General features: G+C 38.8%; 1 protein-coding gene across 1 annotated transcript in view; it reads left to right on the forward strand.

Annotated features, from left to right (window-relative positions):
• Positions 1-25090, forward strand: part of LOC132549363 (CAD protein-like) — a 115417-nt gene that overhangs the window by 58996 nt on the left and 31331 nt on the right. Inside the window, exons 10-22 of the mRNA XM_060213293.1 lie at positions 9737-9887; positions 10274-10405; positions 11739-11972; positions 12422-12643; positions 12954-13142; positions 14760-15005; positions 15534-15671; positions 18427-18594; positions 19867-19949; positions 20173-20419; positions 22337-22435; positions 23405-23506; positions 24324-24446. Of these exons, the coding sequence (XP_060069276.1) occupies positions 9737-9887; positions 10274-10405; positions 11739-11972; positions 12422-12643; positions 12954-13142; positions 14760-15005; positions 15534-15671; positions 18427-18594; positions 19867-19949; positions 20173-20419; positions 22337-22435; positions 23405-23506; positions 24324-24446 (2134 nt within the window). The remainder of the gene's footprint in view (positions 1-9736; positions 9888-10273; positions 10406-11738; positions 11973-12421; positions 12644-12953; positions 13143-14759; positions 15006-15533; positions 15672-18426; positions 18595-19866; positions 19950-20172; positions 20420-22336; positions 22436-23404; positions 23507-24323; positions 24447-25090) is intronic.

Here is a 25090-nt window from a genome sequence, read left to right on the forward strand (position 1 = left end):
TTCATAGCAAAGCCTCTGATTAGGGCAGAAAGAGAGGAGGACTAACCGATCTCCTTCCTGCCATAACAAGCAAGAACTCTGGCAATAGCTGTACGATAGCCAGCAATAGTGCCAGGTGGCAGATAGCGGTACCTAAACAGAGAGATTAGGAATTCCGCAATCAAATGCAGAGGCTTCGAATGAATAAGCTTCCTTGCCGACACACCAATCACAGAAGATCATCCAACGTGACTGGTAGACGGCAGAAGAGGAAGCCCTGATTGATTGCTCAATGCAATCTGACACCTCTTGAGAAAAGCCTGCCTTGGCGTGGCTTCCAGAGATAGCCTCAGCGCGTGAAGGTGGAGGATCTCTGGTCAAGAGTGTGTCGTTCTGGGCCAAGGCTGGCGAAGGAGATTCGGTCTGGTGGGGAGAGCCAAGGGCTCCTCCACCAGAAACGACAAGAGCTCCTGAAACCAAGCTTGCCTCGGCCACAGAGGGGCTCTCAGAAGTAAGGAGCAGTGATGCTCCCAGAACTTCTGTAGAACCCTGCCCACCAGGTTGAAGGGAGGGAATGCATATGCATACGTCCCTTCCTATTCCAGAGAAAGGGCGTCCACAGCCCACGCCTTACGGTCTGGGACCGGGGAGACGAAGGTTAGCAGCTGGTTGTTCAGGGAAGTGGCAAACAGGTCTATAATAGGTCTGTCCCACGCCTGACAATTCCCCTTGAAAATCAAGGGACACAGCTGCCATTCCGTCAACACCGGCTGGTGGCGCCTGGAGAGTGGCCACCAACACACTCAGCCTGCCAGAAAGATGCTTGACCGCTATGGTCAACTGCATGTCCTGGCAGAGAAGATGGATGTGGATGGAGAGGGCACACAGGACATGAGACCTGGTGGCCCCTGTCTCTCCAGATACGCGACAACTGTTGTCGGTAGCCACACTTTGGACTGCAGGATACCCCTAAAGGACTGCAGAGCCAAATGAACAGTCTCATCTCGAGTACACTGATGTGCTCCGAGAGTTGTTCGCCAGACCACTCCCCCAAGCGGCATTGGCCATCGAGGTAAGCTCACATTCCTGTCATGAACGCGTCCATGAACAGAATCATAGAGGGGATAGGCTTGGTCAGAGGTACCCCATGGAAAACGTTCTCCTGAATGGTCCACCAGCAAGAGAACTCCCTGACCGACTGGGTAAGCGGGATCCAGGCCTCCTGGATGACGGAACCCAGTCAGACAGGAGGAACATCTGGAGAGGTCCGATGTGAATCCTCCCTAGGGGGACCACATATGCCAAGGAGTTGAGATACCCCAGAAAACTGAGGAACCAATGTACCTGGACAAGCGACCAAGTGATGAAAGTCAGAGCCAGAGCCCTGACCTTCTCAAACTTCTCCAGAGGTGGAAGGGCTAAGCCCCGAACCATGTCAAAATGGTTCCCCAGGAAGAAGAAGTCCTAATATGAAGGAACCTCTGACTTCTCTCTGGAAGGAATGAAGCCGACTCTGAGCAAGAGTTTCAGGACCAGACGAGTGTCCTTCACTAACGATTCCCACACCAAAAGAGGCATGAGGGAGTCGTCGAAATAGATGTGGACGTCTATTCTGCAGGAGTGAAGGAAACACCAGCAGCAACTTGGTGAACACCAAAGGAGCTGTCGTTGCCCCAAGGGCATCTCTGCCTTGGCAGCATGGTCCCTACTTCCTCCTGGAGCACCCGTGCCCTTTCTGAATCCCCGGGAGGAGGAAAGAAACAAAAACGGCCAGGAGGCGAGGGACGAATCCTGAAGAAGGGGAATACCTAGACCCTCCCTGACCACCGACAAAAGCCCAAGCGTCCTCTGTAATATCCTGCCACTAGGAAAGGAAAGCAGAGAGACGTCCGCCCACAGGGAGTTCCGGATGGGGCAGATCGAGCCCCTGCCAGACCAGAGAATCGTCTGCCCACCCGGAGCCTGAGCCTGCAGGAGAAGGACATGAGCCCGGGAAAGGAGAACCACCGTCCACCCGGCCATACCCTTCGCCTTTCGCGGCCAAGAAGCAGAAATAGTCAGGAACCCTTCTTCTTGCCCCCAGGAGGTTTCTTACCCTTCCTACCCTTCCCCTTGTTGCCGTTGAAGTGAGGTTGGGACTTGGGCTGTGCAGAAAACTGAGCAGCCGAAGACTTCGCCTTCTTCTTAGGAGGCACTGACCCCTGCGAGGCACTGGCCTTCTCAGCCTGAAACCTCTTCACCAGAAGTGCTGAGGCGACCGAGTCCTCCTTCATATCCTTCTGAACCCAAGGAAGAGCTCCCCTGAACAGGGTAGAGCCCTAGAAGGGGGCATTCAACAAGCGGAAACGGTAGGGTTACTGGACTGGGCGGAATTTCAGAACTGAAAACTGCCTAGCCAACACGGCATTGACGAGCAGAGAACCTGCAAGGCTGCCGTGTCCTGTATGTCGGCTGTTCTGTCTCGGATAACCGACACTCAGGCAAATCGGATACCCTGTATAGACAAACTGTCAGGAAGTCTATGTATGACAGAACTTGGATGGAGAGGTGCAACATTCTCTCCATCCTGTGGTGCTCTTTGGGATCGAGCACCACCTGGTCCACTGATTTGCCGGGCCAGGCAGCCAGCTGTCTCAACTCCAGCTGTGCTGGTTGAGAGGCCAGCTGCCCATCATGTGTGGCATAGTCGGAAGCTGAAGCCTCCGACAATTCACCAACACTGAGCTGCAGACCGACAAACCCGGGAGCACGGGTAGAGAAGGAGTCCTTCTCTAAAACCGGAGCCCGGGCCGTGGCCAGAACCGAAGACATGATATTGCCTTCTGGCAGAGACCGATCTGAGCGAACGGAAGCCCGAGGAGCCACCAGGGAACCCAGAAGGATGGTGGATTCAGGCGCCGACGATGCTGAGGTGGTGGGCAAACCTCCGCCCTGAGAATCCGGGAGATGTTGGCCCGGAGGACCCGCATCCCAGAAAGCACATGCTGAGCCTCAGCTTCAGCAGTCTCAGGGCCATCTTCCCCTTGTGAACCCTCTTGGCCCAGGATAAAGATGAATGACATCGTCTTCCTCTGCCGAGCCCGCACCCTCGATGTCCATCTCCTCCTCAATAGAGACCGAAGTCCCCTTGGGAGGAACAGGGGCCGTCAGAGGAGCCATCTCCGCAGAGGGGAACTCCTCTTTATGGCATTTGGACGCAGCGCGACCAACAGCTGTAGCTGTAGGCTTGGGTCGGAGACCCGAAGCCGACCCCTGGGAACAGGAGACCGACGGGTCCACGCTGGAGGCGGAAGTCCTTAAGGTCTGGCAAACCTTTATAGGACCGGCCAACAAGGCCCCCGAAGTAGCAGAACATTGGGGGGATTCCGCACTGCTATAACATCTCCTAGAGGAGAGACCAACCCCTATGGGTTCCACGAGTGAAGACCCATGGGGTAAAAACCCAAACCCCTGAGGGAATGGGAACGGTCCAGCGGGCCGGGAGTGACCCCAGAACTGGCCAAGATGGCCTGCCTGAGTCTGGGGCTGGACATCCTGTCCAAAGGACCAGGATGAACCGCCACTCCCACCAGGTGGAAACCCAGACATGTACGGGCTAAGCCCGTAACTGCTGAGTAACTGTTGGTACCCAAAACCATCCGCAGGTTGGCCTGGGCGACCCAGGAATAAGTGCCCGCAGGCACCCCTACTCCCTGAGCCCGGGGGAAAGGGAGACCGGAAACCGGACTCCTGGCCTGAAGCCCCAAACCCTTGGAGGAAAACCCCCTGGGAAACCCTGCACTGGGAAATCTGGATTGGGACGGAAGTCCCAGAGCCAGAAGCCTGTGAGGGTGGGAAAACAGACCCCGCGCTGACACCAGGATTAGTGAACTCAAGTGTCACTAATCCCCGTAGCCACAGACAATCCTGACAAAAAGTCTGTGGCCCCTGAACCTATACCCGAAGGCACAGTTCCGGAGTCAAAGCGGCCCCCACCAACGACGCCACCTGGCGTGCCGAGGTCCCTGAAGGAATCGGAGACCTCGACCGGAAGTCCCTTTCCGACGGTAACACCGCCGCCTATCGAGAGCTACCGGCCAATTCGACCCTTGACTGCGCCGAGTCAGGGTCGGGCTGCCCCCCCTACTCCAGGACGCACCTGGACAGGGGGAGCCACCCCCTGCTGAAGGGCGGAGCTCGGTGGAACGAGAGCACCCCCAGCAGGAACGCTCTGGTTCAGAACTTCAGGAGGGAGGTCTTAAAAAGCTTACTTCCCTTACCGGAAGAAGAGGACGAATCCCTCTTCCGGCGGAAAGTTAGCTGGAAAGGCATGGGAGCCTAAGCAGCAGACTCCATGTGCAAACAAAGTTCACATAGTGAGGTCTGGCTGTAATGTCGGCAAATGGGACAGGTATCATGGGGTTCCCATTATCTATAGAAATAGGAACATCCATGCGCTGACCCCCGACGTAAACCCGGCACCTTTATCCAGCATCGAAACAATAAAAAATTGTAACAATGAAAACAAGGATAAAAAGTTTTCTAACAATCAAAAATCTACGAACGAGATCATAAAACCTACCATACGCAGCAAGATTGTACTGCAAAAAAAGAAAACGGTCGTACAAAACGGCCGACAAAGCAGCAAGAAAACAATTTCAACTTCACGAAAATCCGAGTGACGAGACAAGTAATCACTCACTCGAACACGCGGAGGAAAAACACGGCCGGAAACGAAGTTCTCGAACAATCAAAAAACTACGAACGAGAGCACAAAGCCTACCGTACGCAGCAAGATTGCACTGCATAAATAAAACGGCCGTACAACACGGCCGACAAAGCAGCAAGAAAACAAATTCCAACTTCACGCAAATCCGAGCAACGAGACAAGTAGTCACGCACTCGAATACGTGGAGGAAAAAACGGCCGGAAATACGGTCAAAATAAACAAATGACAATACTTAATTTCACAATATAAGTTGGGAGATGGGTTTATAGACTACTAATAGAGTAACAATATACTCAAACGACAATGGCAGTACGAAGAGAAGGAGTAAGAAAAGCACTTAGCTCAGACACCTCCGCACTCGTCGGCAGCCATAAAGGTAAGAGGAAGGGAGATCACTCTGCATTCCTGCCGTGATGGCTCGTGGATCGTAGGGAGGGCGGGATTGTTTTTCTTTTGAATCTTTTGTTGTTGGGATACAAAGATGGGTGTAGGTACTGTATTTGCATACTAAAGTTATGGTAATTATTACTGAAATGAAAAACAATTTTAGCTACCACAATGATAATTGTCATTACTTGAAATGCTGTTTTATATTGAGAACAAAATCAAAGAGGAAAAAAAATGTATACTGTTTATGAAATACTTTTACTATTATTGCTTTCAGCAGATATTTTATAATAGATACATGAATTACTTACCATATAATGTACCAGTAATGTGTGGACACAGGATTTGTGTATTCTGATAGTCACTTGGAGCAGTCATGGATAGGTTTTTCAATACGTATTTAATGATCAATCTACATACCACTGCCTGCACTGTTCTTTTCAGCAGATATTTTATAATAGATACAAGAATTACTTACCGTATAATGTACCAGTAATGTGTGGACACAGGATTTGTGTATTCCGATTGTCACTTGGAGCAGTCATGGATAGGTTTTTCAATACGTATTTAATGATCAATCTACATACCTCTGCCTGCACTGTTCTTTTGTCATATTGTCAAGCTTTATGCTTAATCAGTCATGCATTTAAAATTGACATGTATGATGTTTACGATAATTATTGGTTACAACATACTTATATAACAGTTCTTTAGTGTGTGGTTTTGTACTCTGTGCTATTGTTTTTGAATTATTTGTAGTAGTTATTCTATTTGTGTTATTAACATAATAACAGCTGGAATACTTCCTGTGTGTGAAGGTAATTTGTTGAATTGTTGAAATGTTTTTCTTACCAGGAATAGATAGGTTGCTTTTGTAGTGTGATTTACAATGTTGATTTATTTTTTCCAAGTAATGATAAGCGGTGGTTGAGGTCACCAAATCTTTTATTAGCTCACCTGGTGTCAACAGCTTCTTCTCAATAATAAATGGACCAAATGTTTTGATATTTAGCTGGTATATTCCTAGAATGAAGCCTGGCAAAGTTTGCGAAAAGAAATTATCATGACTTTAATGAAGGTCACAGAGGTCAAATTAGTTGAAAACATTAAAACAGCTTATACTCATGAACAAACAGGCCTAGAGGCAAGATATTTGACTGGTATGTATATACCAGGTGAGCAATGCGGCCCATTTTTTTTTTTTTTTTCGTTATGTCATCTGACCCAAAGGGTCCGGATGATCCATAGCCATCATATTTGGTCTGTCATCATCTGTCCATTCAAATTACTTCTCAAAAACCAAAAGTCCCAGGGTTTTGATATTGGGTCTGTAGCTTGATGGTAAAAAGGGCTACCAAGTTTGTTGATATGAGTAACTTGACCTGCTTTCAAGGTTATAGAGGTCAAGTATGTCAAAATCTTTTAATGACTTCTTCTCAAAGACCAAAAGGCCCAGGATGCTGATAATGGGCCTGTAGCATGATGGGATGAAGGGCTACCAAGTCTATTAATATGACTGACCTTGACTTACTTTCAAGGTCATAGGGACCAAATATGTTGAAATGTATAAATGACTTCTTATTAATCAAAAGAACCAGGTTACTGATATTTGGCCTGTAGCATGCTAGGATGGAGAGCTACCAACTTTGTTAATATGAATGACATTGACCCACTTTCTAGGTCACAGGTATCAAATCTGTTGAAATATTTAAATAGCTTCTTCTCAAGAACCAAAAGGCCCAGGGTGTGGATATTTAACCAACTTTCAAGGTCACTGGGCCAAAATGTGTTGAAATGCTTAAGCAAATTCTTTTCGGTAACTGAAAGGCCAAGGGTCTTGATATTGGGCCTGTAGCTTGCTTTTCCAACAAGCAATACATCCAGAGTAATGGCAATTGTCGTGCATTCATAAAGTATATGATTTTTAAGTTTGCAAAAAATGTCCTGATGAACCAACAATGTCTTCTATGTAAGCTGTAAAGTAGTTGAGCAATTTATTATAGGCCTGTTTGGCCTCTTTCATATATAGGTCTTTATAGTCAGATGATGGTTAAGGCCTAAGGGCCTCTTGTTTAAAATGTAATGTAGTTTTCATAGAAAAATTGCAGTTTTTAATCTAACATTATACTGGAAATTATTATTAGAATTATAAGTATAGGATGACAGTTTTAATGATATGCATGCATTGACACTGGCTTACTATATTCAGCGTCACAATTTCTTTTTCATGACACTTAAAAGCTACCATTTAACCTTTATTGCTTATCTCCGGTGACTGTCAAGTATAACTTATTTAATATCCAATGGTCAAATGATTCAGATTTCAAAAACCTTCTTCTCAACAGCCAGATGTTGTAGAATCAAATGTTCTTCACTAATGGAAGTGTCTTAAGGTGCTTTACCAAAATAGGTATCGCATTTCTCCCTGGGGAGGAGGTTAAGTTTACTCTAATTTTTGTAGAAAAATGCAGTTTTAAGCATAAGGTTGTCATTTCCCATGAATATAATTTTGTAAGTATTATTGCTATAGTATTACTTACAGTTTTGATGTTATGCATAAATTAACATTGGCTTACTGTAATCAATGTCACAATTTCTGTTTCATGACACTTGAAAGCTACATAGTACTCTTTAAACTTTATATTCAATATTGCTTATCTCAGGTGACCGTCAAGGCTACCAGGCCTCTTGTTGAAATGAACGTAAGTGAAAATGCTCCTTTTATCTGACTGATGTTAAGTGCGAAATAGACTTCTTTTATATTCCCTGGAAATTCTCGGGGGAGCATATGGTTGCCACCTTGTCAGTCATTTCATGTCCAGAGCCATAACATAGCATGTATTTAAACTCAGTGAATGAAACTTGGTATATACATTGGTCATAATAAGACAATGTGTAGTGTACTCAAGTCAGGACCGCAACCCATTAATTACAGAGTTATTGCCCTTTGTGAGAACTTGCATGTTCAAAGCACAACTTTGCTTTCATTTAAGATAGGATAATGAAACACAGTTAATACATTGGTTATACTGAGTGTGTTTGCAGTGTATCAGATTTAGGGCCAACAAACCTTTAATTACAGAGTTATTGCCCTTCATTGAAATTTGGCATCTGGAGCATAACTTTGCTTCATTTAAGTAAGGATAATGGTGTATATATTGATAAACTAAGTTGATGTGTCAGTACCAGATTCAGTGCCTTAAACCTCTTTTATTACAGATTTTTTGCCCTTTTTTCATTTTGTGTCCAATAAAGTTGTTTTCAGGGAGCATTTATCATTTTCACTGATTCTCCCTTTTTTGTGAGGTAGATGGATCTTTCTTACAGTACATATGTAGGTTCCCCTTTGTCTGTAGTTGTGCCCTTTCGACTTGTGAACAGATCAGATAAACAAAATGGCTAACAAACAGCCATCTTAATTTTGACAATCAAAGTTTGTCTTTGCTGTTACTCAAGAAATACTGGATGGATCTTTCTCAGATTTCATATCAGATTCCCCTTGTTCTCTCTTTGTACTCTTTTCATTATCAGATGGCTGATAGATGGTCATCTTGGATTTTGACAATCAAAGTTTTATATGTATGTTTCTTGAGAAGTAGTGGATGGATCTTTCTCAAATTTCATATGTAGCTTCTCCTTGGTTCACAGTTTTGCCCTTTTGATTTTTTAACTGATCAGGTGAGCAAATTGGCTGGCAGGCGACTATCTTGGATTTGACAATTAAAGATTATAATTGCTATTTTTAAGAGGAATTTTCAATTTCATTTAATCAAGAATAAAATGGAGGTAAGAAAAGAAGGGATCCAATTTTTAAAGAACAAATGAGGACTAAATACTGGTGTTCCCATAGGTCTTTTTCAGATGTCTTGTTGCTGTTGTGATGTAAAATGGAAAATTTGTGTCAAGTTTTCAATTCATCTGGTCCAAAAGACTGGTGATCTAATGCCATGGTGCAGCGCCTGGCATCTGTCTGTTTGTTGTCTCTCAGCTTTTTACTAGAAATCACTACAAATCATCAATTACTGAACAAATGTTTCATAAATTTGGTGAGAAGCATCCATGGGTACCAAGTTTGTATAAATTGTGGTTCTCAGCCGCTAAGAGCCTGAGGGACAGGGCCGAAAAAGGGAATTAGAACAAATTCTTAGAAATCCTACAGTGAAATGAATGGATATTGTCCAATTTTGATCTTAAGCATTCTTGGGTGAAGGGAAATCAATGTTGTATAAACTTTTACATCTTGGCCCCCTGGGGTAGGAGTGGCAGTGCCCAATTGGGGAGATGTATGTTAGGATGTTAGCCAAGATTGAAATTTTTATTGCCACATTACATGTCTTTCTTAAGTGACACTGTAAAAAAGTATGACGTCATAAAGCAACAACATCATGTGAACTTAAAGTCAATTACAGCTTGTCTAGGTCATATTACATTAGGATAACAACAGTTTGAATATTTAAGGGTCTTTATGCTGATGTCAGGGTAGTAATGTTACAAAATACGTTATTATACTAGTATTGGAAGTTGATGTCACAGTGAAAAAGAAGGTGTAAAAATTTGTATTATATATCATTGTGCTGTCCATTTTTTTCCTGAATCTTGCTTTATCATTAGTGAGTCACTTTTCTTGACATTTTTAAAATGTTTACTGTTTTACCATTGTAGTCCCTCAGTGTCTGAACGCTTGTACATGACTCTGCAGACGCCAGTCACTGTGCCTCCCCCACTGACCATGAGGCCAAAAAAGGTTCTTATTCTGGGGTCAGGAGGACTGTCTATTGGACAGGCAGGAGAATTTGACTACTCGGGATCACAGGTAAGTTCGCTATTTCTATAAGAAATTTAGAACTGTTGGTTGGATATTTAGAGGAATTAGAATTCCAAGGATCACGGATAAACTTACTGTTTGTACAGGAAATTCAGAACTGATATTTAGAGGAATTAGAATTCCAAGGATCACGGATAAGCTTACTGTTTGTACAGGAAATTTAGAACTGTTGGTTGGATATTAAAAGAACTTTGTTTAGAATTAGAAGAATTTGACTACTGTGGATCACAGCTAGCGTTATAGTTTGTATAGGAAATTTAAGACTGTTGGAAACCTTATAAAGGTAGTTATTTTTTAGGAGTTCTGTGTATAGTTTACCTGGTCTGATCAGTCAGTAAATCTACAAATGTACATCACATGTTTTTATTTTCTAGGCATTAAAAGCACTTCGTGAGGAGAGAATCCAAACTGTACTGATCAACCCAAACATTGCTACAGTGCAGACATCTAAAGGAATGGCTGACAAAACTTATTTCCTGCCAATCACACCTCACTATGTTACCCAGGTACAATAAATGACTTGCAAAACTCCCTTCCTATGATTCATCACTATGTCATACATGATGTCATAGGGATGAAGTAGCGACCCATTGGTCTCTAGCCAGACACTCTACCATTCGACTTAAAGGAATTACCCCCAAGCTGTAGCTAGTAATGCAACCTATACTCACACCTTCTGCACAGGTACAGGAAGTTGCCAACAAAACTTCCTTCCCATCATGCATCACTATGTCACACAGGAAATGGATGATAAAGCTTCCTTTTCTTCATCCATCATTATGTCGCATGGTTAGAGCATCAACTTTCTTTTAAATAGCATCTTTGGAAGAAATGAAAGGCATATAGTCATAAAATTTGGCTGGTAGCTTTCTGAAATGGATATTTACGTTAAAAAAAACTTATATTAACCAACTTTCAAGCTCCCTTTTTTTGGGGGGGTTGGGGGTGGGGGGGATCAAATATGTAAAATTTTCAGATGATTTCTCAAATAAAAGTGCCTAGAATTTAATATTTGTCAGTATGTTTCTGGGATGAAGCCTAGCAAATTTAAGGAAAAGAAATTACCTGAACCTGTATTTAAGGTCACAGGGGTAAGCTTTGTGAAAACCTGCAAAAAACCTCTGATTATATAACCAAAAGGCCTGGAATCTACATTTGGCTGGTTGGTTCATGGAATGTTTTGAAATGATGATATATTTGTGAAAAGCATTGAATACCAGGTGGGTGATGCAGGCCTATTAGACCTTTTGTTAGTGCATCAGGCCTGATTGTGATATTCTGATTGATTGAAACATGTAGAATCATAATATTTAGTTTGTGATTTCCTGAGATAAAGCCACACATAGTTTGTTAAAAGAAATGACCTATACCATATTTTCAGACCGCAGCACTCAAATGACTTCTTCTGATTGATGGAAAGACCTAGAATCATGATATATGTCTAATGGATTCTAGGTGTTAAGCCAGGCATAGTTTGTTGCAAAAATTGACCATGACCCAAGAAAATAGGGATCAAATATTTGTTTAAATGTTTGGAGATTTCATCTGATTAACCATAAGACCCAGAACGATGATGTGTTATATATAGGTTCCTACGGCATGGTGGTCAATTCATGAAAACACCCAGTTGGTTTATCTGCCCATGAATTGTATCAAATGAAGGTTTTACAACATATTCCATTAGCTGTAGACAGCTATTAAATCTGGTTGTGTCAACATGCTAGTTCTAATATTTGTTTAATGAGTTTATCTTGAGAGTTGTCTGGAATTAAATTTAGGTGAGCCATACATCCTTGTTAGGTGTCTTGTAATTAACTTGCAATGCTGTACACTTATCAGGTAATTAGAAACGAGCGACCAGATGGCATTCTGCTGACGTTTGGAGGTCAAACAGGACTAAATTGTGGTGTTCAGCTAACCAAACTGGGCACACTGGAAAAATTTGGGGTCAAAGTTCTTGGCACCCAAGTTGAGTCAATCTTGTGGACTGAAGATCGTAAAGTTTTTGCTGACAAGATGGCAGAGATTGATGAATATGTAGCTCCTAGTGAGGCAGCTTACAACACAGAACAGGTTAGTGACTCAAAAACATTTTAAGTTTCATGTTCCTGTTTTAACTTCCTCCATTCAGAACAGATGTGTGATATCCATGTTTTTTTACATGTACAAGATTTCCTGGTTAAGGGTTAAGATGAGGAATTCCCATCAACGGAGTGTGTTGCAACAATAATCTGATTTTAAATAAAGAATTTCATAATGTTAGGTCAACACTAATGAGCATTTAGAAAGCAATATTACATATATAGAAGTTCCAAAGGTTGATAGAAAAATAATCATTCACCATATCACAGGTGAAATAAGGTATCAACCTTTGGCCAAAGATGATTGAGTTGCAAACGCTCTGCATGCCTTGTGTTTGCCAAGTGAATATTTTTCTTCCTTAGCTGAGATTTAATGAAATATTTGCAGTTGTAAACAAATGAATACTAGTCACTTTTTTGAAATTCTAATATGATTTGTAGGTGGTACAAGCAGCTGAGCGCCTTGGATATCCAGTGCTAATTCGAGCAGCATTTGCATTGGGTGGTCTTGGTTCAGGATTTGCTGAAAACAGGGATGAACTTCTAACACTCGCTAACTCTGCATTTGCTCACACGAGTCAAGTTCTGATTGATAAATCACTGAAAGGCTGGAAGGAAGTTGAATATGAGGTGGTTCGGGATGCTTACGACAACTGTATCACGGTAAAGTACACAAAAAATTATCAGCAAGCTCAACTTAATATATCTTGACCAGCCAATTTATTTATCTGTTTGTCGTTTGTGTTTTAACAAGCTGATGTATCTATTTTGACTAATTGAATTAAGATTACAACAATAAAATTCAAATAAGAAATGATCTGAAAGTTTCATCAATAAAGTTATTAATATTTCTAGGATGTATCATACTATGATATATTGAAAAGCAAACAGAAGGTCAATTAGTTAGGTTTCTTTTACTACAATATTCTTCAGCTAATTATTTGCTACCTCTTCCTTTGTTTTTGTTGTATAGGTGTGCAATATGGAGAACGTAGATCCACTTGGAATCCATACTGGTGAATCAATAGTGGTAGCACCAAGTCAGACACTCACCAATACTGATTACAACATGCTTCGGTCTACTGCAATCAAGGTTATCCGTCACCTGCAGGTTGTAGGAGAATGCAACATTCAGTATGCCCTAAACCCAGAATCTCATCAGGTACATCATTAGTTACAATCTCAAGAACATATTTTATTGTAAAGTGATTTTTGTAGAAGGCACCTGTTCTGTCCCAGCTCAATGTTGCCATCATAGACATGAAATGTTCATTGATGTGTTACTCACACTAAAGCTTCTTCTACAAACACCAATCATCTTCCCTAACAAAAATTTATTTGACCTGGATTTGAAATTCAACATAGAGATGATCTTTCTTGGAATTTGATATCCTAGAGACATCTAGATTTCTGTAGGATAACTCTTGAAAGAATGCTTCAATTTCTTTAAATTTGCAGCAAATACTTTTTTAGTTCATCTGAGCTGAGGGCTCAGTTAGATATTCCTATAAGGCTCAATCAATCGTATGCTGTCCTTCTTCAGTAAACTTTCCTTGGTAGATTTTCAGATTTTTTGAAAATTTATGGGATTGATCAACTTCTATCATTTTATAGTATAAATGAAATTCAAGATGACTACCTTTATCGCTATCTTTAGAATCTACTGTAATTATCCGCATATGTACCTTTCCTCACCAATAAACCCCCTTCTTAATTATTATAGAGTCAGCCACTTTAAATTAGTGAACTAAAAGTTGTTCACAAATAAGCTTTCCCTATTCTTTTATACTTAACTTTTACACTATTTTGAACTAATAACTCAAATACCTTTAGAATGAAGTTGATAAAACTTTGAAGAAACTTTGATTTGATGTTCATCAGAAGCACAATATGGCTACCAGAACAATTTTTTTCATATACTTGGATTTTTTCTCTTTCATTGTACTTGTATCATAGGCTATCTCCGCTGTTTATGTTATCTTATAATTTTTATTTATATCCTTATTATATTCTTTATCATAACCCTGTCCCTCCCCATCCTCATATACTTTTACCCAACACTCAGTTATATCAAATCAACTCCTTCAGACATACCTTTCCTGATTATCATAACTTGTTGTATAACTTTGATATTAGATATAAAGCAATAGAAAGACTGGTTTTTACATTGATAAGATTTATAACCAATTTGACATGGAACATTTGATGACCATATAAAATATACCTGCAGTGTAATTGATCATATGTGAAATTTAAAATGTCAAGTGACCTTCAATGACATTAGATTTAGGGGTTTATGTTCTTGCACTTTGAGCTACAGCCCAAGGCTGGTACCAGGGTTATAGTGTGAGGGTTTTAAAGAGATATTAAAAGATATAAACAGTAGGTAGGGTTAAGAAAGGGTTGATTGACCATAAGTATCTGCATTACTCAACCTGATACACATGGAAATAGTTTGTAAAGTTGATTAAAGGAAATATCTACATATTATGTGTCTTGCTTTACATGTAGAGCAATAATTGCCCAGTATGTTGGTCAGATGTCCGGTTAGGCTTACAAGAATCTTGTGAAATAATTTTCACTTTCATTTTGTTTTGTCTTGTATGGATTGCAGTACATCTGCCCATGGAGCTTGAACATGGGACATGTCTGACTTTCTGAAATGCTGATGCTTTTAGATTATTATAAACTAAATATTTACCCAAGTTGAAATAGAAAGTTTGGTTAAAAACATGTTTAATAATTACTTCATAGAAAGCTTATCTTTTTATTCACACAGTATTACATTATTGAGGTAAATGCCCGTCTGTCTAGGAGCTCTGCCCTGGCCAGTAAAGCCACCGGCTATCCTTTAGCCTACATAGCAGCAAAGCTAGCCTTAGGTATGTCCCTCCCTGATCAACCAAACTCAGTGACAAGTTCAAAGGACTATACCACAACAGCCTGCTTTGAACCCAGTCTTGATTATTGTGTGGTGAAAATTCCTCGCTGGGATCTCAAGAAGTTCTCACGTGTGTCAACAAAGGTAAAGAGTTTTCATTTTGAAGTTAAAACATCTTTCTTGAAGATAATGTCTGAAATTTGTTATGGAAACAATAATAGTATAAAGTTTTTAATTAATTAGAAATTATTGATAATTTAAACATTACTCTTTCCTTCTGTGTTTGACCAGAAAGTATTCCACCATATTAGTTTTGTTAGAAAGAAAATTATTGTTGCAAATATCGGATTAGATTGTCTCCAATTTGACACGAACCCTATTTCATTTTTAACATACATTATAGTATTGTTTTTCATATCAATTGATAATGTTATAACACTCAACTAAAGTCATATCTCCAAGGTCCTGGAACATCGTAACTGGAATTTTGGTTGTTTGCCTATGCAGATTTGTACTAGTAATTATGTTCGCAATTAATAGTGTGGTTTTTGACTGGAAACCTCAACAAATTTCAAATTCACTTTTCAACAGGACAACATCTTGACAATTGAATACCAAACTCTGATACAGTATTTTTAATGTGTTGTGTCTCATCTCCATTCTATTTGGTAGATCGGAAGCTCTATGAAGAGTGTTGGGGAGGTAATGGCTGTCGGACGCAAATTTGAGGAGGCCATACAGAAAGCCCTTCGCATGATGGATGACACAAAGGAAGGCTTTGATCCCTACCTGAAGGCTGTATCTGAAAGCGTGAGTTCTTATGTTGGGATAATTTGAACCTGCCTCTTCTTGAAATCTTCAAGAATGTAGATGATGCTTGTAGCTAATTCTTATCAGTGCTAAATGCATAGATAAACATTTCTTTTGTTGAAGTTGAGTCTACTAAAAAGAAAGGTTACAGTCTAAATGATACTTAAAGATATTTCTAATTTCTTGCTAACTTACCGACGGCTTTCCATGGCTACTGTCTATCCTTATCACAGAAGAGGCCGACAGCACTGTACTTACATTTATTTTGTAGTAATACACACAGTTATGTGACAATGTGTTTTACTTTTGAGAGGCAAGTTACAGTATATTCTGTCTCTAATAGCTATTGTTTAGCACAGCTTGTTTAAAGACTTTAATGGTAGGGTGATCTTACTTCTTAAGAATGACAGATTCAGCCAATCATGATGCATGTTACATGTAGATTAAAATGGCTGTAGAGGAAAGGAGAAACTATTGCTGAAGGATGAGAGGTTTGAACTAAAAAATCTTATCAAAATAAGAGAACTGAAAAAAAAAGTATTAAACTGGAAAATAAAAGCTTACATCAGACAGGTCTAGAAAATACAGGGGTACAATACTTTAAATAGAAATAAAAATGGCACGAAAAATTTGCTTTAAAAAAATTAGAGGTTTAAATAACTAGACTGGTGAATTGATGTAAGAGGTAAAAGGCATGAGTTATTGACACAATGATTTAATCATGATAATGTCGGAGATTGATGTAGGTGATAAAAGACATGTTTGTGTGTTATCAGGGTGACTACCTAAAGGTAAGTTTAAAGCACACGTTTGCTTCTATGTCAAATGTTCTAGAGTGCTAGTGGGTTATGGATTCTCATGTTGTAAGGATGATACCCCCAGATATATCAGTACCTGACAATACACATGATGTTACTTACGGTTTCTTCTATTCAGACAATTGGCCTTTAAGTAGAATAGTTTAATTAATAAAGATTTATTAACCATAGGTCTCTATGTTAACATGGTTGTCTATTCTGATTTCAATTTTATCAAAATACTTCCAACTCAAATGGTCAGACTGTTTTGAAGGGAAAAGTGGTTGTGTGTTCTTAACAGGAATTGAAGTTATTAGGTAAAAAATCTATTAAGAAAAAAAAAAATTGGAAGTCATCTATAATTTTGAACAATTTCTTTTAGAAACAAACATTTCTGTTTTAGTTATTTTAAAGTATTCATAGTGTCATAGGTGTTATTGAAAAAGTAATTTTTTACTAAACGGAATTACAAGTTGAAACTAATTCAGTTGTGATGATATGAAGTGGTACACAATCAGATGCTGAAATGCATGTTGGTTAATTTTCAATAGCCTTTAAGGTCAAATTGATACTCTAAAGGATGAATTCTAGACATTGAAACCTCTATAATCAGGATTAATTGTACTCAGTGGCGATTACGGTATAGTAAATGTAGTTTTACACCTATATAAACATTTTATATGCACAGTTGATATTTTTAGGCAAAATGAACACAATAATTAGCAATTGTAAGTGTATTTTTTTATCCTTACACACATGCCAGCTTCCTTCACTCACACATGGAGATATATTCTTATTACAGAGGAAAGTTTAATCTGCCTGACTCTGCCACATGATATTCTAGTAATATTATACTATCAAATTTTAACCAGTCATACTACAGAACAGATATCCAGGTATCTATATTCAATGATCTATGGTATAGGAAAAGTTTGTGATTGTTTGAAACATTTTGCTGTGTGGTGAAAAATACCCAAGTTCTGTTAGAAACACTCCATTATACCAAAACATAGTTATTTCCCCTTTTTCTCCTCATCCTGAATGCCTTTACCAACCTTTGTGGCGTCTCATTGTTATCCCATAACAAAGTCTGGACTTTCCCGTCCTCAATCTAATAACCTTTCTCATCTTCAGGAGAAAACTTCAAGCTTTTCTTGTGGAAAGCTCAGTTGGATTGAAAAAAAAAGTTATTTTGATTCAAACTCTAGCAATTTCTTTTGATATTTGATTTGTATGGTCAAACTATCAATAAAAATCTAATGATTTTTTAGAAAGAAATTTCTACATCTTAAGAACAGTATATATCATACATATTGTAAAATATCTCACTTTTCCACAGTCCCATTCTGGTAAATAGATTTATGAATAGTTTTAAAGCAAAGGGAGAAAAATTTTAATATTCTCGCATACTTCTGTCAGAAGTCTAAATTTAGATTTTATACTAAAGTATACCATGCACTTAATATAGCAACATACATTATGTACTTGTTTCGCAACATCTACAATTCCATGGCCTGTGATTGATTTAACAGTTATGCTTTGGTTTAATGAGAAAGATATATTCCAACTGTAATTTTTATAAGGAATGTATAAATTCAGAACTATTTATGTTGAGGTAGTGTTTGATGATGGATGGTTTCTTTGCAAATATAATTATTATAAGAATGTTTAGAATGAGAATTAATGCTCTTGAAAGCTAGAAATGGAAAATATCTCTTTGAAATGGTTCAATGATATCTAGAACACTTGATAAGGGAGATTAAAATTCTTGGAAGGGAAATAACTCTACACAAAGAAAAGAGGAACTATGTTAATAGACATAACTTAATAGGGAAGATAACTCTTTACATTGTGACTTTATATGTGAAAACCAGACAGGGAAAAAGAACATACTTTAAGTACATTTAAATGAAGTAAGGACACAATTAATATATGCTTGTACTTTGATGATTTGCTAGGAACTACAAAACCCTACTGATCAGAGAATTTTTGTGCTGGCTGCTGCACTGAAACAAAATTACACCATTGATACACTGTATGAGCTGACGAAGATTGACAAATGGTTCCTCAACAAGTTCAAGAACATCACAGACTACTACACAGACCTAGAGGCCTACAGAGGAAGGGTAAGACAGGGACCTCGGAGTGAATAGCATCACAGAGATCGTTTATCATTATAGTCTTTTGTAACAACTGTTGTAGGAAATCCTATCAGGATGGTCGTAATGATGATTGGTAGACAGTATAATGATAGATTATTGAATATGATGAAAATATTGTAAGATACATGTGAAAATGAAGAGTACCATATTTTTTGTGTTAAAAACTGCACTGATGTGTAAGCTGCACAGCCAGTTTTTATCATTTTTTTCATTTTGATCCACATATTAGCTGCATCGGAATATAAGCTGCACCTTTTCTTACGATATTGTAACCATTATGTTGACCAAAGTTTGTTGATAAAACAGAAAATGAAAGGCAATTTATCAAGATTGTTAGTGAAACATTTTAGTATAAGTTTGCAAATGAATTATACAAAGATAATCATTTATTTCATTGATGTGTTTCAAAAACGTAAAATAGCCATTATCAGATTTGTTTTCCTTGGGAGCCTTCAAAGATTGTCAACACAGGGGCCTGACATTACGTATGGTTTACTTAACAATATTTCCAACAGTGTCTGTGCTGTTAAATATTAGCGAAAGTCCTTGCATGCTGACAAAATTCTAATAGTCCCATATTATTTCTTACACTAAGCCATTCTTATTGTAAACAAGCATGGTGATCGTTCTAGAATTTGACCCAATGACCTATCGATCCCAGCATGCAACAGGCTATTGTAAACTTCCGCTATGGCTTCCGAAGCAACCACAAAAGTTCTGAAGATATTATTGTGATTCATATTAAAAGGTATAATAAATTAAATCCATGAAAATGTTGTTTTAATTTTAATCTTAAAATCGTCCTGTCTACAGTTGTAAATGACCGGTTTGGACAATCTGTTTCAGTCACAAACATGTGATGGACAGGTACTTGTAAAAACTTGGTATGGACGTCTCATAATGGTATATTTGGTCTTAATCACTAATTTTTATTCTCTCAGGAAGCAAGGCATGTCACAGCAATCAAAATTATCAGGGTGTGAGGTCATGCAGGTCAATAGTGCATGTGATATTCCTCGACCAAATGGTCGTTCCGAAATACATAACAGTCGGGAACCAATGTCCAGAATTACACTTTAATTTTTTCTTCTCTCCCTTCAGTCTACCACATCGTCATTCGCTGAGGAAAAAAAGCTGCGGCTTATAATTCGGAATATGAGAAAAAACAGTTTCTGTTTCCAAATGTAACAATTTGTTTAAAATAACAAAATTTCATCACATGCATTTATCTTTAAGGCCAATGAAATTCCCCGAACATCGATGATGGTGGCCAAACAACTGGGCTTTTGTGATGAACAGATAGCTACTGCAGTTGAGAGGTTGGTTGAAAAGACCATTATTTTTACATTCTGTATCTCTGACACTAATGTTTACTCTCATTTTTTCATAACTCACTTAAATATATTGCTGTGCTTATGAAATAAAGAAAAATATTAGTACTTTTCTACCATTTTGAAACAAAAATATCAATATTGTTGAATGTGTAGGATTGGTCCATTTTCACTCCTCTTGTTAATCTGATATCAAAATTTCATTCCTCAGTACAAGCTTGGTGGTCCGGAAATTGAGAACAGAGATGAAGATCACACCTTTTGTAAAACAGATTGACACAGTGGCAGCAGAATGGCCAGCCCAGACTAACTACTTGTACCTAACGTACAATGCTGCATCCCATGACCTCAAATTCCCCGGGGGCTATGTTATGGTGATTGGTTCTGGTGTCTATCGCATTGGCAGCAGTGTGGAGTTTGACTGGTGTGCAGTCAACTGTATCCAAGAACTAAGGGAGGTAACTAAATTACAACTTCTTTGATTGTATCTCAATAATCAACTTCATATTAAAAAATCAATTATCTTTTTCATTAGCCCAACATCTTGATGATGGTGGGTTATTCAAATTCCGTACATCAGTAGTCTGTGTGTACAAGATATCTCTTGAGCACCTGAACACATCATAAAACCAAGGTCTACACTTGATTAGGATTTGGTGATCATTGGAAAAGGTCAAAGATCAAAAGTCACATTTGACCACTTCAGAAATAAAAAGATTTGTATGAGATATCCCTTGAACCCCTGAAAGGATTTGGTTCATATTCACAACACAGCATCACAACACAATTGTCTACCATTGGTGAGAGTTTTGTAGTCATTGGTCAAAGTTAAGGTCCCACATCGACCTTGATGGCCTTGGAAATAAAAAGATTGAAGGTTATATAACCCCTAATTTTAGTTCATATTTACACCCTGAAATCAACACCAAGGATAGATTTTGGTAGTCATTGGTAAAGTTAAAAGGTCAAAGGCCACCCTTGACCACTTTCGAAATAAAAGCCTTGTGTACAAGATATCTCATGAACCTTGGAATAGATTTGGTGAAATAAAAGATGAATTACAGGATAACAGTATACTGCCTGATCCAGGATATAAATATGTGTGCCACTGCTCACTTCGTTTTTTATTATCATCACCTGTTGGAAAAAAAATGATCAGATGTGTTCGCAGAAATATCTATTATTGATAGCAAATGTTTGATATTGATTTTTTCAGCTAGTAAAGATTTTTGTCCACTGTCTGGTTAAGTTTAACCAGGTATTTGTTGGGTATCATTTACACATACAAAGATTACTGATAATGTATAGAAGCAGTGTAAAGCAAACTAGTTTATTCCAGATACAAATGTAATGAAATGATCAATGTTCATTATGTCAGTTCTCAATACAGTCCTTAAAACTAGCACTGTATACATTATTGTTTTGATGTTGTCTCAGTGTTTTAAATGTTCTGAAGCATTCTTTTGTGAATGGGAATCAATTTTATGAAAGCAGAGAGTAGGACGGCCAGGGCCCAATAGGGGAGATATAACAAATTCTTTAAAATATCTCTTCTTCTGTACCTGAATACAGTTCCAACTTCTTTTGACATATGCTCTGGTAAAGGGGAATCATTTTGTATAAACAATGGATCTCAGACTCCTCAGGCATGAGGGATAGGGCCAAGTAGGTGATTCTGATGTATGAATGCCCGGATTCTGTCCAAATTTTGGTCTGAAACATGCTTTGGTGAAGAGGATCAATTTTGTATGAACATTGGGTTTCAGGCATCAGGCGAAGGAGGGGCAGGGGCCCAGTAGCAGAGATAGAGCAATTTCACAAATTATATAGGTTCTCCTTAGTGCCTAAATATACATTGCCAATTTGCCAAGAGGCAACCATCTCTTATTTAACAGTTAAAGGTTATAATTGGTATTTATTGAAAAAAAGACATTCAAATTCCATATGAGCAAAAATAGAAAAAGATTTAGAGAAAAGAAGGGAAATGAACCAACTTTTGAAAAATAAATAAAGATCATACAATTCTTGGAGCTAAAATTCCTTTGGACCTTTTTTTTTTTATTGTTCTTGATAATTCTTAAATTAACAATTATAACTTAACTCTGACAGCAGTTAAATCAGGACTACTTGTTCAGACTGTAAGAAATATCCCAAACATACACAGAAGCCATATTTATTTTACATGTGTATGATATAATTTAGGATTACCATCTGTTAAATTACTTGTCTTTCTAGCATGAAACAGTAATTAGCCACTGGGCTGATGGCCCTAAGTTGATGTATAGGAAAGTTTTTGTGAATTCTGTAGTGAATCAATGTATTAATACACTGCCTTTATCATATCAGTAGAAACTCACACATATTTAATGTTACAGATGGGCCACAAGACTATCATGGTCAACTACAACCCAGAGACTGTCAGTACTGACTACGATATGTGTGACCGCCTCTACTTTGACGAGATCTCTTTTGAGGTAAAAAATACTGCACGAATGTAACTTTGCAGAATTTTGTGTTTGAGAAGTATAACCAAGTATTGGTGTTGTCATTTAAGTTTTTGGCTATTGATTCATCATTTTCAGTCATATCAGGATTTATTCAAACATTTGGTGTTTTACTTACTTCAATTTCCATTTCAATAACATTACACCAGTGACAACTATAAGATATGTCTTTCATCCTTCTTTATGAAGGATCTAATTCTTATGTGAGTTAGACTAACCACCTGTAGACATGTGATCAAATATCTAAATTAGACTAACCACCTGTAGACATGTGATCAAATATCTAAATTAGACTAACCACCTGTAGACATGTGATCAAATGTCTGACTTAGACTAACCACCTGTAGACATGTGATCAAATGTCTGACTTAGACTAACCACCTGTAGACATGTGATCAAATGTCTGACTTAGACTAACCACCTGTAGACATGTGATCAAATGTCTGACATACACTAACCACCTGTAGACATGTGATCAAATGTCTGACTTAGACTAACCACCTGTAGACATGTGATCAAATGTCTGACTTAGACTGACCACCTGTAGACATGTGATCAAATGTCCATGGGGGGACTAACCACCTGTAGACAATCAAATGTCTGACTGGCACTTAACCACCTGTAGACATGTGATCAAATAAGTTATCTAACCACCTGTAGACTGTTAGTTAGACATGTGATCAAATGTCTGACTTACACTAACCACCTGTAGACATGTGATCAAATGTTTTAACTAACCACCTGCCTGACATGTGATCAAATTAGCCTAGACTGACCACCTGTTGACCACCTGTAGACATGTGATCAAATGTCTGACTTAGACTAACCACCTGTAGACATGTGATCAAATGTCTGACTTAGACTAACCACCTGTAGACATGTGATCAAATGTCTGACTTAGACCAAGTACCTGTAGACATGTGATCATCATTGTTTCAGACTGTGATGGATATCTACACTATGGAAGAACCAGATGGCATCATCCTGTCCATGGGGGGACAACTCCCAAACAACATTGCTATGGCACTTCACCGACAACAAGTAAGTTATCTCCCTTGACTGTTAGTTAATGATTGTATCTTCACTTTATTATCTTCTTGCAAGTTTTAATCTCATTTGCCTGAAGGACAAGTTAGCCTTTGCCATAGTTCGGAATTCAGAATCTGTTGTCCTTTTGGTGTCATATTCTCAATAGCTAAGAAACCTCTTACCAGCAGTAAGACCTTTGATAAGGTGCTTTTCCAAGTTGTTGAAATAAGTAACCTTGACCCACTTTTAAGGTGAAAAGTGAGTCAGAACCTTGCCTCTGATCATATAGTCACCATAAATTTACAATAACGTGCTTGGATAAAAAGGTGTTTAATTTGATATCAAATGAAATATGCATTGGAGTGATTAACCATTTATATGTAGATTCCCTTCAGTCACTAGTTAGGGGAATAGGTTATTCCCCTTGGTCACTAGTAGGGGGAAGGGGTTATTCCCTTCAGTCACTAGTTAGGGGAATAGGTTATTCCCCTTGGTCACTAGTAGGGGAAAGGGGCTATTCCCCTTGGTCACTAGTAGGGAGAAGGGGCTATTCCCCTTGGTCACTAGTAGGGAGAAGGGGCTATTCCCCTTGGTCACTAGTAGGGAGAAGGGGCTATTCCCCTTGGTCACTAGTAGGGAGAAGGGGCTATTCCCCTTGGTCACTTGTTTAGGGAGAGGATTATTTGATTTCAAAGTATGGTAATTATCAATATCTTTTAATCTCAAGTGGTGGAAGCAATGCTCCAGTTATACCTATTAGTGGTTTTGTCTCCAATCAGAATTCAAATTAGATTGTCAATAATTGAATAACATGTCATTATCGTTGTAGGCACGAATACTTGGTACATCTCCTGAAAGTATAGACAATGCAGAGAATCGATTCAAGTTCTCCAGAATGCTTGACAACATGGGAATTAGCCAGCCACAATGGAAAGAACTCACCAACATGGAGGTTTGTTAAGAACCATTTAAAAGAATATACAGACCTTTTAAAGCTCTTAGGGCTAGTCCCAATGGTATCAAAGATTTTAATGTTCAGATGTATAAACCCATGCCTGCAAATATGCCCACCCAGTTTTGGTCTTGCTATACAGTAAAATTACCAATGTTTTGTTTCATTATGTGAATTCTCCAGCTTCTATAGACAAAAACAGATCATCTTTTGGAGTCATCACAAGGTCATCACAAGGTCATCATTAGATCATCAGTTATTAATATAGTTGTAATTTAGGCATCATGTTTTTACAATTGTGGTGGCAGACATCTCATTTTTTATCAGTGACATTTTGGTCTTACTCTATGGAAATGTTTCATCTTGCATTACATATGGTTTATGGCTTTGTTTAATCAACTGATGATAAAAAACATCATCTGCAATACCAGCATTCTTCTTTTGCTGTAGATAAAATACAAAGTTGTTTCCATATATCTATTTAATATGTTGTCAGTGTTGTGTTTGGTTAACCATGTAACATTTTACGAGTGCTCTCAGTATATTGCCACAGGCTGTTTAATTTGAGTGAATAAAAGAAATGAGTTTAAGTGAAACAATTCTCCCTTGTCAAATCAGTAATGAGTTTAACACTGTGACAGATG

This window comes from Ylistrum balloti, unplaced genomic scaffold, assembly GCF_031769215.1.
Source record: "Ylistrum balloti isolate Yb309-2 unplaced genomic scaffold, AGI_CSIRO_Ybal_v1 Utg370056, whole genome shotgun sequence".
NCBI lineage: Eukaryota > Metazoa > Mollusca > Bivalvia > Pectinida > Pectinidae > Ylistrum > Ylistrum balloti.